Genomic DNA, 14,838 nt, shown 5'->3' on the forward strand with positions numbered 1-14,838 from the left:
CTAATATAGTGAGAGTAACAAAAACAAAATTCAAATTATACGTTACGTTTGAAAAATTTTCTCAGAGAGATTTTACTTGAATATTGTGTGTGTGTGCATGAGTATGCATGTGTATTCATTGGAAAGAATATGTATATTTAACATAAATGTTAACGAGGTAGTGTAAGTGCTAGAAAAAATGTTGGTCTTGTTTTTTGCTAAAAGTGTGTTTGTTGCCAGTATGTTGCTAGCAAGAGCAGAGAGTGGTTGTGTTTAGTGTGTTGGTCTTGTGTTTTGTTTTCAATTCAAAGTATCAAATGATAACTAAATATTTCATTTCTAAATACCTTTGGCGGCAAAAAGAAACGGTTTTGATGGAAATTGTGTTGCAGCTGGCACTAAACTAGTTTAAGAATATCGAAGAAAACTTGTGGTTTTTACCGGCAAATCTCGGTGTTGCTAGAGAACAAGAGGTTGCGCGCAAATAATTATTTACGTGTGTGTTTGAATATAAAAGTACATACATATATACACTTTTTGTATTTGTTTGCTTTTAACAAAGACAAAAGGCAATGTAATAAAGAAAAAGGCAAAAAGCACACTGCCGTCGTCATTTAAAAAAAAGCCGTTTTACATACATTGTATGTAAATAAAATAAATACGGCAGATTCAAGTAAGAAGAAATATTCCCAAAAAAATTGCAGCTTTTATTAAAATAAAAGGAAGTACGAATTGCAAATCAATCAAATAGAAGGTTGAATTAAAGTAAAAGAAGAATACCATGTTTGAATTGGAGGAGTATGCAGGTGGATTTCATGATGGATTCCTTAATAAATACGCGGTATGTAATAATTTTCATATTTGTTTATAATTTTTGCCGGTTTTTGCGAAAAGTTCCATTAATTGCAGCTTCAAATGTTGTGCCGAAATTCGTATATACATTTATGTACATGCGATTGTGTGTGTGAATTTGAAAGAATAAAAAAACTGCAAGAATTTTGTTCATGTGTTTTTTGTTGGTGAATTTCAAATTCTGTAACGGCCTCTGTCTGATTTTGCTTTTCTAGTTTCTGTTTTCACACTCGTTCTTAGTTCATTATATTCTCACCACTTGCCCTGCCAATGTTGCTGCTCTGGTAGAGCAACAGCCAACCATAAAGAAATGTGAAGAGAGATTTCTTTGTTAAAGAGAAAATGTATTTAAAGCAGAGTTTTTGCTTTTGTAATTCTTCCATGTAAACATTCCAAAATGAACGCAAAAATAATACACAAGCACTGAATGTATTGCATACATACATGTTTATATGTATGGATTTTTTTTATATTTTTGAATTGAAACGTTCAGAAGAAGACTTGGAAAAAGACACCGTGTTTTCTTCATATTTGTTTTGATGATATATATATCCATCCGTTTACTTTACTGTTAGCAAAAGTATATCAAAACAAAAGAACACGTTATTGTTATTCTTTCATTATTCACATTAAACAAACGTACGTTCATAAATACAATAAAGATACATACATAAAAATATTAAATAATTGTATTTTGTTTAAAAATGTTTCCATGTTCTTTTTGCAAAATATGTAGATATAATGTGAGAAAATAATGTTTAGAAAAATTCAAAAATTTAACCGGTCAAATTTATATTTTTGGACAAAAATTTGCTTTTATAAAAGTATCTATTCTATTAGTATTACTCTGTATTCAACAAAATTTAATCTAAATAAATACCTAAAACTATGTTTTTCCATTGGATGAAAGATCAAAACAAGATCGATGCGCATGGGTGGGTATAAAATTAATACAAATAAAACATAATATCTAGATACAAATATTTAATATTTTTTTATATTCGGAGCATATTCATGTACAACATGTATGTGTATGTATATTTTCCCCGTTTTTTGATATTTCTAATAAGGAAGGAAACCCTAATAATGAAGATTTGCATTTATTTCAAACATGCGCATTATAATTATAGCAAAATGTGTATGTGAAAACAATTTGTCTGACATTGAAAATGAACGATAAAACTGCTTAATAGCCCCAACTCTGATTAATTTAATTTGCATTTGTCTATCCTTTTGTTATGATTGCACCCTTATTTTTCTTTTATTTTTTGTTGTTTAATGTCTGGGTTGGTTTGCATATTTTTTTATTACATGGAAAGTTCAATGTGCTGGCAGTATTACTATTTACAAAACTGCTAAATATTTTTATTCTGGATCGTCTGCAGATAGAAAGTTACACACCTACAGTATTGTTTGAATCCTAAGAAACTTTTTAGCGACAGCAAAATCAAAAACTTCGCAAAACGAACATTTTTTAGTTAAATGAATCTACATATGTACCTACATACTACCTATATGTAGTACGTAAATTTATTCGAAATTATAAAATTTTCTATATTTTCTATATTTCATATGAAATTTTACATCATATCCTTTGAGTGAAATATGAAAAAAATTGCAAAAACTTTGAAAAAGGATCAAAGAGGATGAAATAAAGATCAAAAAGAATGAACTAAAGTTTTTCGATGGGAACATCAGTACCTTAATTTGTCTCCATACAAACGGGGCCACCTTAATGTATATATGTACATATTTAAGGTGTTCTTATACCATATAGACAATAGATAAAATAGTAGGTATTCTCTAGCATTGATGGTATTTTTGCTTTTATTTTCGGCATTGTATAATCCGGGTATCAATATTATTATAATTATTAAATATGTATGTAACTAATGGATTTCCATTTCTTAAGTAACAGCTGTATTTAAGGATGACCTTTTGAAAGTCCTTGTTATTGCATATGTACACACACATAACTTAAGAAAAACAATGCCTTTGGTTAGGGATAAACTCTTTTATTTCTTTCAACTTCCACCACTTTTCCCAATTATTAAACTTATACCTACGAGAAGAATGTATACAAGCGCAATACAATATCGAATTATGTATGTTTTTATAGATTGTAATTTTGCCTGTTTGTAAGGAAGTGCAGCTGTCGTCTTTGCATTTGCAGTATTTCGTTTCTCACCTGGTTCCTTAAAGACGGATTTCTATTTGTATTACAAAAGGCCAAATCGTAATGTTTTTACATTGTATAAAGCAATGTAAGGACATAGTACGTAGTTTTTACCTGCTCTTTTAATCTATTGTACAGTTCCTTTATTTTACATGCATACATACTATGTACTCTGATACCTATAATGTGTTTTTCCTTAAACTATTACGAACTTTAACTGATATAATTTTTGTTTCTTACATCAAAAAAGGATTTTAATGTATTACAGGAATGTTTATAATTGTTACACATAAACAAGATGTATAAATTGAACACTAATGTGTTGGTCGAATTATTACTTCCATATCTTACAAATAATACATAGAAATAGAAAATGGTCAAAATTTATATTTATGGACCGATTTGCTGGTTTAAAATAGAAAAAGTTTTTTAAAGCATGTCTAATAAAATGATATACATACGCAAACCTTACGCTACAAGTGATTTTAATAGATGTTTTAGGTATACCACGAGATTGGTATTGACATCAATACCGACTGGTTCAAATATTAATGATCTACGAGTCCCGGTTTGCCCGTTTCCCAAATTTAACTCTTAATTACCTATTAGGATTCTCTCAGACTATAGCAGAACTTTTTTTTGGCTATAACTTTTCATATAAAATCATATTTTCTGTCCGCGTCTTTCTTTCTTGCACTTTCAGATGTAGTATATTAGTCGATGATATAGAAGTCCGCGCTCACTCTTGAACGAGGATAAAAGTTTTTTTTCAGTCTGAGATAAGAACTTGTTTCATGCTTGAAATCGGCTCAAATGCACCTCATAGTGCTTAAAAATGACTACATGTAGGTAATATCGAAACTACGTAGGTAATTAGGTAACTTTTTTGTGTTCCAAATTGACTAAATTTTTTTTTAATCCTGTACAATAATTTTTATTTTTGTATTTCCATATTATGTTTCTAAACATTTGAAATCGGGTCCTATTATGTCCTGGCCCCAATATAGTGTCCCCTTCAGAAAACGGCGTTAACCTTCTTAGCTGACTTAAATATACAAACCGGGTTTCGAATAGTTAACATTTGAAAAAAACCTGTTAATATTTTACAAATGAAATAAAAAACGGTTAACCGGTTTTTCATTATAGATCAAAAAAAAAACTATTTTAATTTGAAAAAATTAACGTTTATGTTTAAATTTGATTAATAAAACATGGCTCGAACTGATTTTTAACAGTTTAAAAGATTATAACTTTAGATCTAGTTGTCAGGTTTACATTATTTCTTTAATGCAAAAAAAAAAAAAAAATGGAAAAAGTGGACCCTTGGGCTGTATAATTACTTCAAAATTTAATTTTTAAATACAAAGCAAATAATAATATTAGAAACCGTAAGTAAAAAAGCCGGGTTATATGATGTTTGTAAAATTAAGATTTAGAAAAAACAGACACTGGTAAAGCAGAAAAAAGCGGTTAAAAAGTCAAGGCGATAACCCTAATACAAGTATAATGATGAAATTTTAGATATGTATGAAAATTTAGATATGTTTAAATTTCTTAAATAATTGTGATGATAAGTGTATTATCATCTAGTAAATAATAATCAATCAAGAGTTCGTTTTTTTATGTTATATTGATTTCAGGTGACGATATGTAGTATCTACACATCGTCACCTGAAACGATATGTAGTATCTACATATCGTCACCTGAAACGCAAACGGCCCTAACTAACCAAAAATTCAAAATCGATTTTATAGTTGATTCTAATGTATTGCATCAAAACGAATGTCCGCACAAAAAATTGGACTCCTCCGGCCAAAATTAAATATTGAAGGTAAAAAGTCCAATTTATCCATTTTTATATACGCCATTGTCAACTATCATAACAAATGATAGGTTTCACTATTACACAATTTGCTTATTTCCTACAAATAATCGCGTTGATAGAAACAAAATTTTCAATTTGAATAGTTATTTGCATCTCCTGTAAAATTTAAAAAATGTTAGATAGGGCCGTTTGCGTTTTAGTTGACGATATGTACATTAGTATAGTGATGATGAACGACCTTTTTACTTTTGGTCCTCAAAATGATTTTAATTGGTTTGGAGAGGCATATACCTAATTTTGTTTTTTTTTTCGAAATATGTATGTACACTGAAAATAATCCATGCTTAACTTTACGAAAAAATTTCGTAACTACTTTTTTCGTAATATATACGAAAATTTCGTGTATAATACGAAATATTGTTTAATCAACCCCTTTCTAATTTTACGAAACCCTGTCGTAATATCTTTTTTTTTTATATATTAAGAAACTTTGTTTTCTTTTACAAAAATAATTTCGTTAAGACATATTTATGAAATGAACACATTTTTTTCTAAAATTATATAAAATTATTTTGCATTTTACTAAAATATTTCGTACAATTTCGTATACATATATTACGAAAGAATAGCAAAGCAATGTACAATGTACAACATTTTTTGTGTATATTAGACATGGATTATTTTCAGTGTAGGTGACAAATATTGTTGTTTACGCATTTAGTACATCAATTGCATTGTCAAGATTTTCAATAGCAGGTAGGGAACTGAGGGTCTTTTAAAAAAATGATTTTTTTTTTATTTTTCTCGTATTCCTACAAAAAAAGGGACACCCAAATGTACAGGCATATATATGTACATATGTATGTACATACATGTATGTATGTATGTATGTAGGGTGTATTATGGTGTCCGTATGGAGGAATACATACGAGAAAAAGTACAATATGTTCAAAAAATTCTGCAATCTTTTCGAAATTTCATAATTTTGACTTTATCGAAGGAAAAATAATTAAAATTTTTATTAGTGTATTTCTGGTCCGCAAAACAACTTTTAGTAATTTTAATGTCCAAATAATTACGAATTTTCATAATACATATGTATTGTACAAAATCTCGCAAAATATTTTCCATAAGATATTATTTTTGCAACATTAATTATAAATATAAACGATACAATATAACCTTTTCAAACAAAATGAGCAATAATCAATTGTGTTTCTTGCCTTTCATAGGAATAAAAAAAAGAAATAATTTTTAAAAACATTTAGTTTTATGCCGGTCTTGTAAAAAGTAACATTAACAGCATAGATACACATATTTTGCTATAAAATGAAAAATAAAGCAAAAACACAAATACAAACAGTAAGAAAGAAAACACAGTACAAAGGCACTGTAAGTGTTTTGTCGTCAACTGTACCCACTACACAAAAAAAACGCAAACGTTCCCTGAAGTTTTGTTGTTGTATGTTATACGGCTTTATTCCTTTTTTCAGTCAGTCACATATTCGGAGTGGCAAGAATGAGTTTAACCAATTCAAAATGGTGAATTTAATATTCATTTTTAACAGATAAAGAGAAACTACAAGAGAGAGAGAGGAAAAGTGAGAAAAACTGTGAGAGTTTGAAGAGAGTTTTTTAATAACAACTTATTTATCTGTAAGATAAAGAATTCAGTGCGTTTTGGTTTAAGTATGAATGTAAAACAAAACATGTTGCTTTTTGAAAATATTTAAATTTGGAAGGATACTTACATACAAACATATTTTTATTCCTTTTCTAAATGAAGTACGTAGTACATACCCTGCCAGCAACTCAACTAACTTTAAATGCATTAAAAGCCGACTTTTTCATCAACTAGTTATGGTTGATTCTTGGATTATTTTTAATGGAGCCAACTGACTATTTTAACATGGCGATGTCCTACGCAGTAGTCAATTGTCCGACTCTGCATGACTTTTCAACTAGCTTAAAGTTAGTTACTAAAAAATTATCTTAAAGATAACTCTTTATTAACTAACTTAAAGTTAGTTGCAGAAAAGTCAAGTTTGTATTCCCTACTGTATTAATTAATTACATTTTAATTAAATATATTTAAAATTTAACTACTAGTTATCTAAATTACATTTCGCTTTAATACAAGTTATGATATTAGTTCGTTAAAATTAATAGGCATCAGTTTTCTGCAGGGGAACTAATAATAACACCGGTATCCATAAAATTATAAATGATTTGTTCATTATTTCCATGATTCCCATTGATCCAAATCTAAAATAAATTTTGAAATGTTATGTGTAATGTTAACTGTTAATGTATTATATTTACAGTATTAATCAGCAGAATTTAGAATTTAGGGACCGAGTTTTGAAATATTTAACCTTTTATAATTAATTTTTCCAATTTACTGACTCTAATTTCACAACGTACACAAGAAAATGACAAAAATGTAAAACAAAATTCCAAATAATAAAGAAACATGAGAAAACATGTCGAAACAAAATGCTCTCCAGATAATTTTGAGGTACTCCCGCATTATATGATAGTTAGCTTGTAGCTAGTCTTTAAAAGTCGGTTGTTTACGTTAATAAATACCAAATTTTGGAACATTTCTGCATTACATTGTTGTTCATTTATAGTCAGTCTACTAAAGTTAACCGGTTAACCGGTTTTTCATTATAAATAAAATAATATATTTTAATTTGAAAAAATTAATGTTAAGTTTAAATTTGATTAATAAAACATGGCCCGAAATGATTTTTAACAGTTTAAAAGATTATAACTTTAGATCTAGTCGTCTGATTTACATTATTTCTTTAATATAAAAAAAAAAATTAGGATAAAAGTGGGACACTTCTGTTAAACATAAGGTACTATGCATAGGCATTCCAACACTTCCATAATATTTCAGCCGTAAATGAATTATTGTAATTGGAATATAATCTTAAGATTGATAAAATTTTATCAAACAGTTATCAATTTTACAAATAATTTTTTTTAATTAATTAGGAAAATCAAAAAAGTTTAACCAAAGGAGCTTTAGTAAAATATACGCTAGTTCCTCGACTCGAATATTTTTAAAACTTAGACGGGCTGTATTATGATTTACTTAAAAATTTCATTTGAAAAATCTTTGAATACAAAGCAAATAAAAGTATTCGAAACCGGTTTTTAAAAAGTGAAAAAACCGGGTTATTCGATATTCGAAAAATCAGCATTAAGAAAAAAAAAACGACACTGGTAAAGCAGAAAAAAAACCGGTTTTAACACCGGTTGAAAAATCGAGTCGATCACCCTAATACATACATACATACATTAGGGTCGCCCAAAATATAACTTACTGATTTTCCCGCCGAAAATTAAAGTTCATTCCAAAATACCATTTTTTTGCAAAGAAACTAAGTAGGTACATAACATATGTACATTGTATATACGCTATATTAACAAATTGTTAATTTTTCGAAAAAATTTTCGGTTTTTCAAATCTACAAAGAATTATTTATTTTAAGTTAATCATAATATCTGCATATAAGATTTTATACGAATTCATTACGATATACATATTTCTTTAAAAAATGCGAATAAAAAGTTGATGGTATAGCTGGTGGACATCATGAGATTAAGTCCACACAACAACTAGATGTTGTAAACCAAAATTAAAAACAAGTTAGAGTGCAATAAATACCCTCCACCAGCGAATTAGTTTTTATTAAAATCCATTTAAATATCAAGTTTTTTGAAAATTCGGCACATGTTTTGTTTCCGTGGTGGGGTACTATCATTTAGTAAGTTCTTTATGCATATGTGTACATTAAAATATAAGATATTGTTTGAAAAATTCACTAATTGCTAAAACTAATTGTCCAGAATAAATTTTTTTTACATAAGCCAATCTTTAGGTGAAAGATTAGCGATTAAATTAAAATTAATCCTCGAAAGTTGTTTTTGAGTACTTTTGAGTAGTTAATTTTGTTTGCAAGTTTAAGCGCCCAATGGAGGTGGTTTAAACTTGAGCAAAAATTAAAATGTGTAAACATCTGATGCAAATAAATATACTTCCTAGAATAGTAAATACTATTGTTTAATCTTAATTGCCATTTTCAACACATCGCTTTCGGAAAAGAAAATTTTCCTGTACATTTAAGTCCCATTTGTGCAAAAATTATTTAAACGATTTTTAATTTTATTTTTTAGGATTCATCTGGTCCTACATTGGACTTTTACATATCAGATTCGCTGCAGGATATGCTTGATATAGATATACGAAGTGAGGTTGCGAATGTAGTGGGAAGTGTAAATGACTATGAGAGCTGCCTGGGAGATCTACCAACATCCCTTGAACATGCCACAGATTCATTATCTCTTTTAAATAGCAATTGCAGTAATACTGGAAAAGATTGCGGAAGTATAGGTAGTAGTTGGAATACATCATCCGCCTTTGGCTTAGGTTCATCAAATTCCTCCTCATCGTGGTTTGGTGCAAGCAATGATTTTCTTGCAGATGTTGGAGCATGTGTTAATCCGATATCTGTAATGCCCTTAATATCATCCTCCCTAATACACATGTCCCCAAAAACGAATCTTAATGCAAATATCCTGCGAAGCAATTCTCCACCACCACCGTCACCCAATGTAAATGATACCAAGTCTCATTTGACTTTTTCGCCCGCTCATATTAAGATCAGTGCGCATTCTATACGAAATGAGCAAATTACATCTCACATACCAAAGCAGATAGTGGCCATTTCATCAGCGGTAACATCGGCTACAACAGTTCCAGCAACTCTGGCTACAAATTCCGCACTGCAGCGCAAACATGCAGCCGTTGATGCCATTCGAAAAGATTTGGGAGCAGACTTAAGAAAAGTTGTACCCATATCATCGGCCAGTGAAAATATATTATTTAAAACGGCTACAGCAACGTCGACTAATAGTCAAGGTAATATTAATAGTACTACATCATCAAAAACATCCATCACAACATTTCCGGGTAATAGTTCATCCGCCAATCAAACCGCTAATAATAATAACAGCAATACTTTAAATGGAGGAACTACATCATCAAGCACTATAAAGCTAGGGCCTGGTATTGGTGGATTAACGTTTGCCAATAACATTACCTACAACAAGTTGAAGCAACAGTCAAATTCGAAATCGTCTGCAGCTTCTGCGTCCACATCCGCTACAATAACGTCAAACGGCACGATAGTTCTTAAGCGTGAACGTGAATCTAGTCCTATGCAAACAATAAGCAATAATGGTCAACATGTAACCAAAATTTTATCACGGAATTCGATACAGTCATCATCTAGTTTTACACCCAAGTCAATTGCATCTTCAGCTCATCACACCTCGTACGCACTTCAGCAGCATCATATCGTCAATGGAACTGCTTCCATGACAAACAATGTCAATAATACCAGCAACAATACAAATGGAAACGCCAGCTTGGTTAACAACTCTGGCAATTCCGGTAATTCAGTTACTGTGTTCAGTGCAAGTGGTTTGTCTTCCATGAGCAACAGTTCATCTTCCGGCAGCACAAATTCAAATATAATTGCAGTTAAACCACTTCAACAGAAAATAAAAGCAACTGTAGTTGAATCAGAATTCCCAAAGCCAGCTTACTCGTACTCCTGCCTAATTGCAATGGCCCTTAAGAATTCACGACGTGGGTCTTTGCCAGTTTCCGAAATCTATAGTTTTATGTGCGAACATTTTCCCTATTTCAAAACAGCACCAAGTGGTTGGAAGAATAGTGTTCGACACAATCTTTCTCTCAACAAATGCTTTGAAAAAATCGAAAAGCCGCCAACAAATGGCAATCAGCGAAAAGGTTGTCTTTGGGCTATGAATCCAGAACGCATTGCTAAAATGGACGAAGAAGTGCAAAAGTGGTCACGCAAAGATCCCATGGCCATAAGGAATGCTATGGTTTGTCCAGATAACTTGGAGGCTCTGGAGCGAGGTGAAATGAAGCACGGCAGTAGTGGTGATTCCGACGTCGAAATGGACAGTCAGTCGGAAATAGAAGAGGCGTCCGATATGGAGGAACAGGAATTGGATGAAACTCTAGTCGACAATTTGCTTGTAGAAGAGGATGTAGATGAAGATATTATCCACGGCACTTCTTCACATGTTGTGGACGACAACGAAGACAATGATAGTTGCGACAGAAAGAATTTGCACACTACTATAAGTTCACCTCTTACAATATCAACGAAGACAACAACGACGAGCAATACCCCCGCCACTTGTATTCCAACGAACATCCATCGGGATTTCGATATTGAGGTAAGACATTGTTTCATACATATATTTTAAGAATTGTTTGATTAATAAACAAGAGCTATAGAATATTTTTAGTCGATTCGATCAATTAAAAAACTCTTTCTTCTCAATTGTTTCAAGCAATTAACAAAATATGAAATACTTTGAAATATTTGCCGTTTTTTGTTCCGATTAAAAAAATTATTTTACCTTTATAGGTAGAAGATATTTATGATGCCATTGATATCGACGATGATAAGGAAGCCGTGAGAATGGCTATAAGTCAGTCTGACATTATAGAATTGAGTCCGGCCGATTATAACATTTCGAGCGATAGTCATCAATCGCCGAAAAGAGCTCGACTAAATGTTAATTACTCTATTGGGCCAGCTGGTGAAATAGAAAAACAATTTCAAAGTCACAACCAACAACAGCAACTGCAAATTCAAAACATTAAGAAAATAGTCAAAGTTCAAAATGTTCATGATCTGCAGCAAATCCAACAACAATTGCAGCAACAGCATCAACAGATTGTCGTACAAACTATTACGACAAACAGTAATTCAAGTCAACAAACACTTCATCAACAGCAAGGAAACACACATTTTACACACATTGGTCGAAAAATGCAATTGGTGAACCGAATTTCATAAACTTATTTTTCCAAAATGCAAAGATAGTTTTTGCTCCTGAAAAATGTGTTGCGATTCGTTGAAAACAAAGTTTTTGTTAACAATCGCAAATGCATGTTTATACATTTCATAGTGTTTATGCAGAATGAAAAAAATTCCATGTATACAATAATTTGTTTTTTAATACTTTATTGCTCTACAAAATACGCTTAATTTTTTTTACTTTAAGTTTTTTCTTGTAATTAAAAAAATAGGAATTCTTATTTATTCATATGTATTTCTTAAAATGTTTATATATTTTAAGTACTAATTAAACCAGTATGTCACAAACAAACCATCCGCATCGCCACAACGTTGTACTAATCAAAAAGCTCGTTATCATAATAATGGATCCTGGTTTAGTTTTTATTCAAAGGAGGGACCAATCAATGCAAAACTATTACAACATTTTCCTTTTCTGAATTTTAAAGAGAAAACATTTCTTCAATCATGCGGTAGTAGTGTTTACACTTTTGTTTTGCAATATCTATCACATTGTATCCTTTACATTTCAAATCTATTGTTAGTATTTGCTTGTTTTGCATTTCAGTTAACGATTTACGTACATAAATGAATTTATTAAAATATATGCATTTGTACAACATAAAGCGATGTTGCGATGGAAATTCTATATATTGAAAAAATATTTTTGTTTTTGGCCCTTTTATTTTTAATATTGAAGATAATTAATTTTATTGCATAAATTTCGTTTTACATTTTTTATTACAAATTTAAGATTTTAGTTTTATGTACAAATAATTAATATTATTTTGGTTACATTCACAAGTTTTAGCGAAAATAGTATCTTAATATTTAATAATTGTAATTAATATAATTATTGATATTTTTTTGTTGAAAGGTATAGTTTTAATTTAAATGCTACACAGAAAACATGTTCCAAAAATGTTGTTTAATTTAAAATAATTATTCATTTTAAATAAATATGTGTGTGTAGTTCTGCTCCATTACTAGTCAGATATTTCAATCAGAACACTAAATGTATATTAGGGTTTAAGCATCGAAACTACTGTGAAAACTTTATATCTGCCAAGTACTGGAACAAAGCTACATATACATACAATTTTATAAACTTTGTAAAATATAAAAGTTTAATACAACAAAACATATAAAAAATCATAAATACATATTTTTGCTTTTTCACATCCATGACAATTTTATTAACTTTTGCAATAAAAGTTTTTTTTTTTTATTTACGTTTAATATTTATAATTTAGAAATGTGTTGATCTCACGTATACATACATACAACATGCATTATAATACATATGAATAAAACATTCCTTTTGTCCTTAATATAATATCATCTGCTAAAGGTCAACCAAAAAACCTTTTTCTTCAATGGATTTTACTACAAATTTAACCGTTGCAGTATTTACTAACAACAAACACAATTATAATGCATTTTAAACCCATAAAACCGATACTAACTTCAAAAGTTAAAGAGCGGTACAAGTATGTACAATGTACATAAAGACATATTATACACCAACGTAATTATGTTCATACGTACGTACATATGTATGTAGTACATATTTTTATATAGACCAGGCTGACTGACGACCAATAAACAACATTATAATCAAATGCGTGTTCAATAAGTTTTTGCTTGAAATCAAATCTTACATCTTTTTGATCGACATGCAATAGAGTACAAACATTAAAACGAATATTAACCATTTTTTATACACATATATACATACATATATTTACATTTTAAATTAGCCGCTATAAATACGTATATTAAAAACTAAAAAAAGTAATTTAATCCTATTTTTGTATGTACATATACTTATGCTAAATTAATAATTATATACATAAAAAATAATAAAAAAATCAACAAAAAATAATTCATATCATTTCGTTTTTCTTTACTATGTACATATCGCTCATTTACTACAAGAATGGTACAAGTCCTTCATTTAGTTTTATATATTTTCAAAAATGTCTATGTGAGAGGTGTGAGGCGGATCTTTTTAATAAAAACTAAACGTCCTGCCTTTACGAATATTTGATAAGTAAAAACTTTGTTGAAAAAGTATATTATTAACCTTTTTTATCTAAATCTGGTTTAATTTTTCAAAACACATGATTTTTTTTTTAAATTTATTATTTATTATGTGTGGGTGGGATTAGTTAGTTAGCTGGCCATAACTAAAGTGGCCAGATCAATACGAACAAAATTTATTATAATTCTCAAAACATTTATTTTCAGGCCTGTCACAGAATTCCAATTCGATCAAAACGACAATGATCGTATGAAGTTATCGTAAGAAAAAGAAGAAGCAATTCCATTCCGTTTCAATGCTTTACAATTGTGTGTATTTTGCGTTACGATCGTAGCTACGTTTTTGTAAGATATTCACCACTATTCTGCATTTTAATTCGAATCGAAATTTTTACCGTTTGGCAACTTTGGTATTCTGCATTTCCACTCGAAGCTCCGTCACTAAAATAACAACTAAGAGCGGGTTTTTGAGATGGCAATCAAATGCCAATTAATAATCAGATAGTTAATCTAAAAATAAATTTAATCGTATGTAAATCCCCTTTGATGTTTTTGAGTACAAGATTGAACTTCGCAGTGTTGCCATACAAAACAACAGAAAACGCCACTGTTTGTTATCAAAACAATGCATATTTTATAAAAAAGAAGAAGACAATTGTAAATTTAATATGAAAATTAATGAAAACTTGAATTTAAAACAAAAAAAAAAAAAATGTATTTTGAAGTGCCCATAATTTATACTAATCAATAAATAGAACATTTTAATGTTTATATTTATAAAATTGTATTAATTTTTTTGCATCAGCTGTAACACTTTTGCATTTCGTGCTTAAGTTTAAACCACCTCCATTGGGCGCTTAAACTTGCAAACTAAATTAACTAATTGAGTACTCAAAAACATTTTTCGAAGATTAATTTTAATTTAATCGCTAATCTTTCACCTAAAGATTGTCCCAATATTCTGCATTTCGTTTCATATGGAAAATAAGTTTCATATGGAAAATAAAATTTATATATTTTTTTTTGTTGCAAGACCATGATAAGC

General features: G+C 29.6%; 1 protein-coding gene across 1 annotated transcript; it reads left to right on the plus strand.

Annotated features, from left to right (window-relative positions):
* The first annotated feature begins 208 nt into the window (after positions 1 to 208).
* On the plus strand, positions 209 to 12,909 carry LOC119615975 (uncharacterized protein DDB_G0288805). Its single transcript, XM_037972056.1, has 3 exons — positions 209 to 820; positions 9,022 to 11,121; positions 11,316 to 12,909. The coding sequence occupies exons 1-3, from the start codon at positions 761 to 763 to the stop codon at positions 11,748 to 11,750; spliced, it is 2,595 nt and encodes an 864-aa protein (XP_037827984.1). The 5' UTR covers positions 209 to 760; the 3' UTR covers positions 11,751 to 12,909.
* The last annotated feature ends 1,929 nt before the right edge of the window (positions 12,910 to 14,838 follow it).

The sequence above is a fragment of the Lucilia sericata genome, unplaced genomic scaffold, assembly GCF_015586225.1.
Source record: "Lucilia sericata isolate MDLA Ls3-8-SP2 unplaced genomic scaffold, ASM1558622v1 Contig000051F_arrow, whole genome shotgun sequence".
NCBI classification, from domain to species: domain Eukaryota; kingdom Metazoa; phylum Arthropoda; class Insecta; order Diptera; family Calliphoridae; genus Lucilia; species Lucilia sericata.

Bases quoted from the DNA above. Each gene is read 5' to 3' on its own strand.
- LOC119615975 (XM_037972056.1), top strand. From the start codon at position 761: ATGTTTGAATTGGAGGAGTATGCAGGTGGATTTCATGATGGATTCCTT. The intron at 821-9,021 runs GTATGTAATAAT...TTTATTTTTTAG, and splicing joins GATTCCTTAATAAATACGCG to GATTCATCTGGTCCTACATT. The intron at 11,122-11,315 runs GTAAGACATTGT...TTACCTTTATAG, and splicing joins ATCGGGATTTCGATATTGAG to GTAGAAGATATTTATGATGC.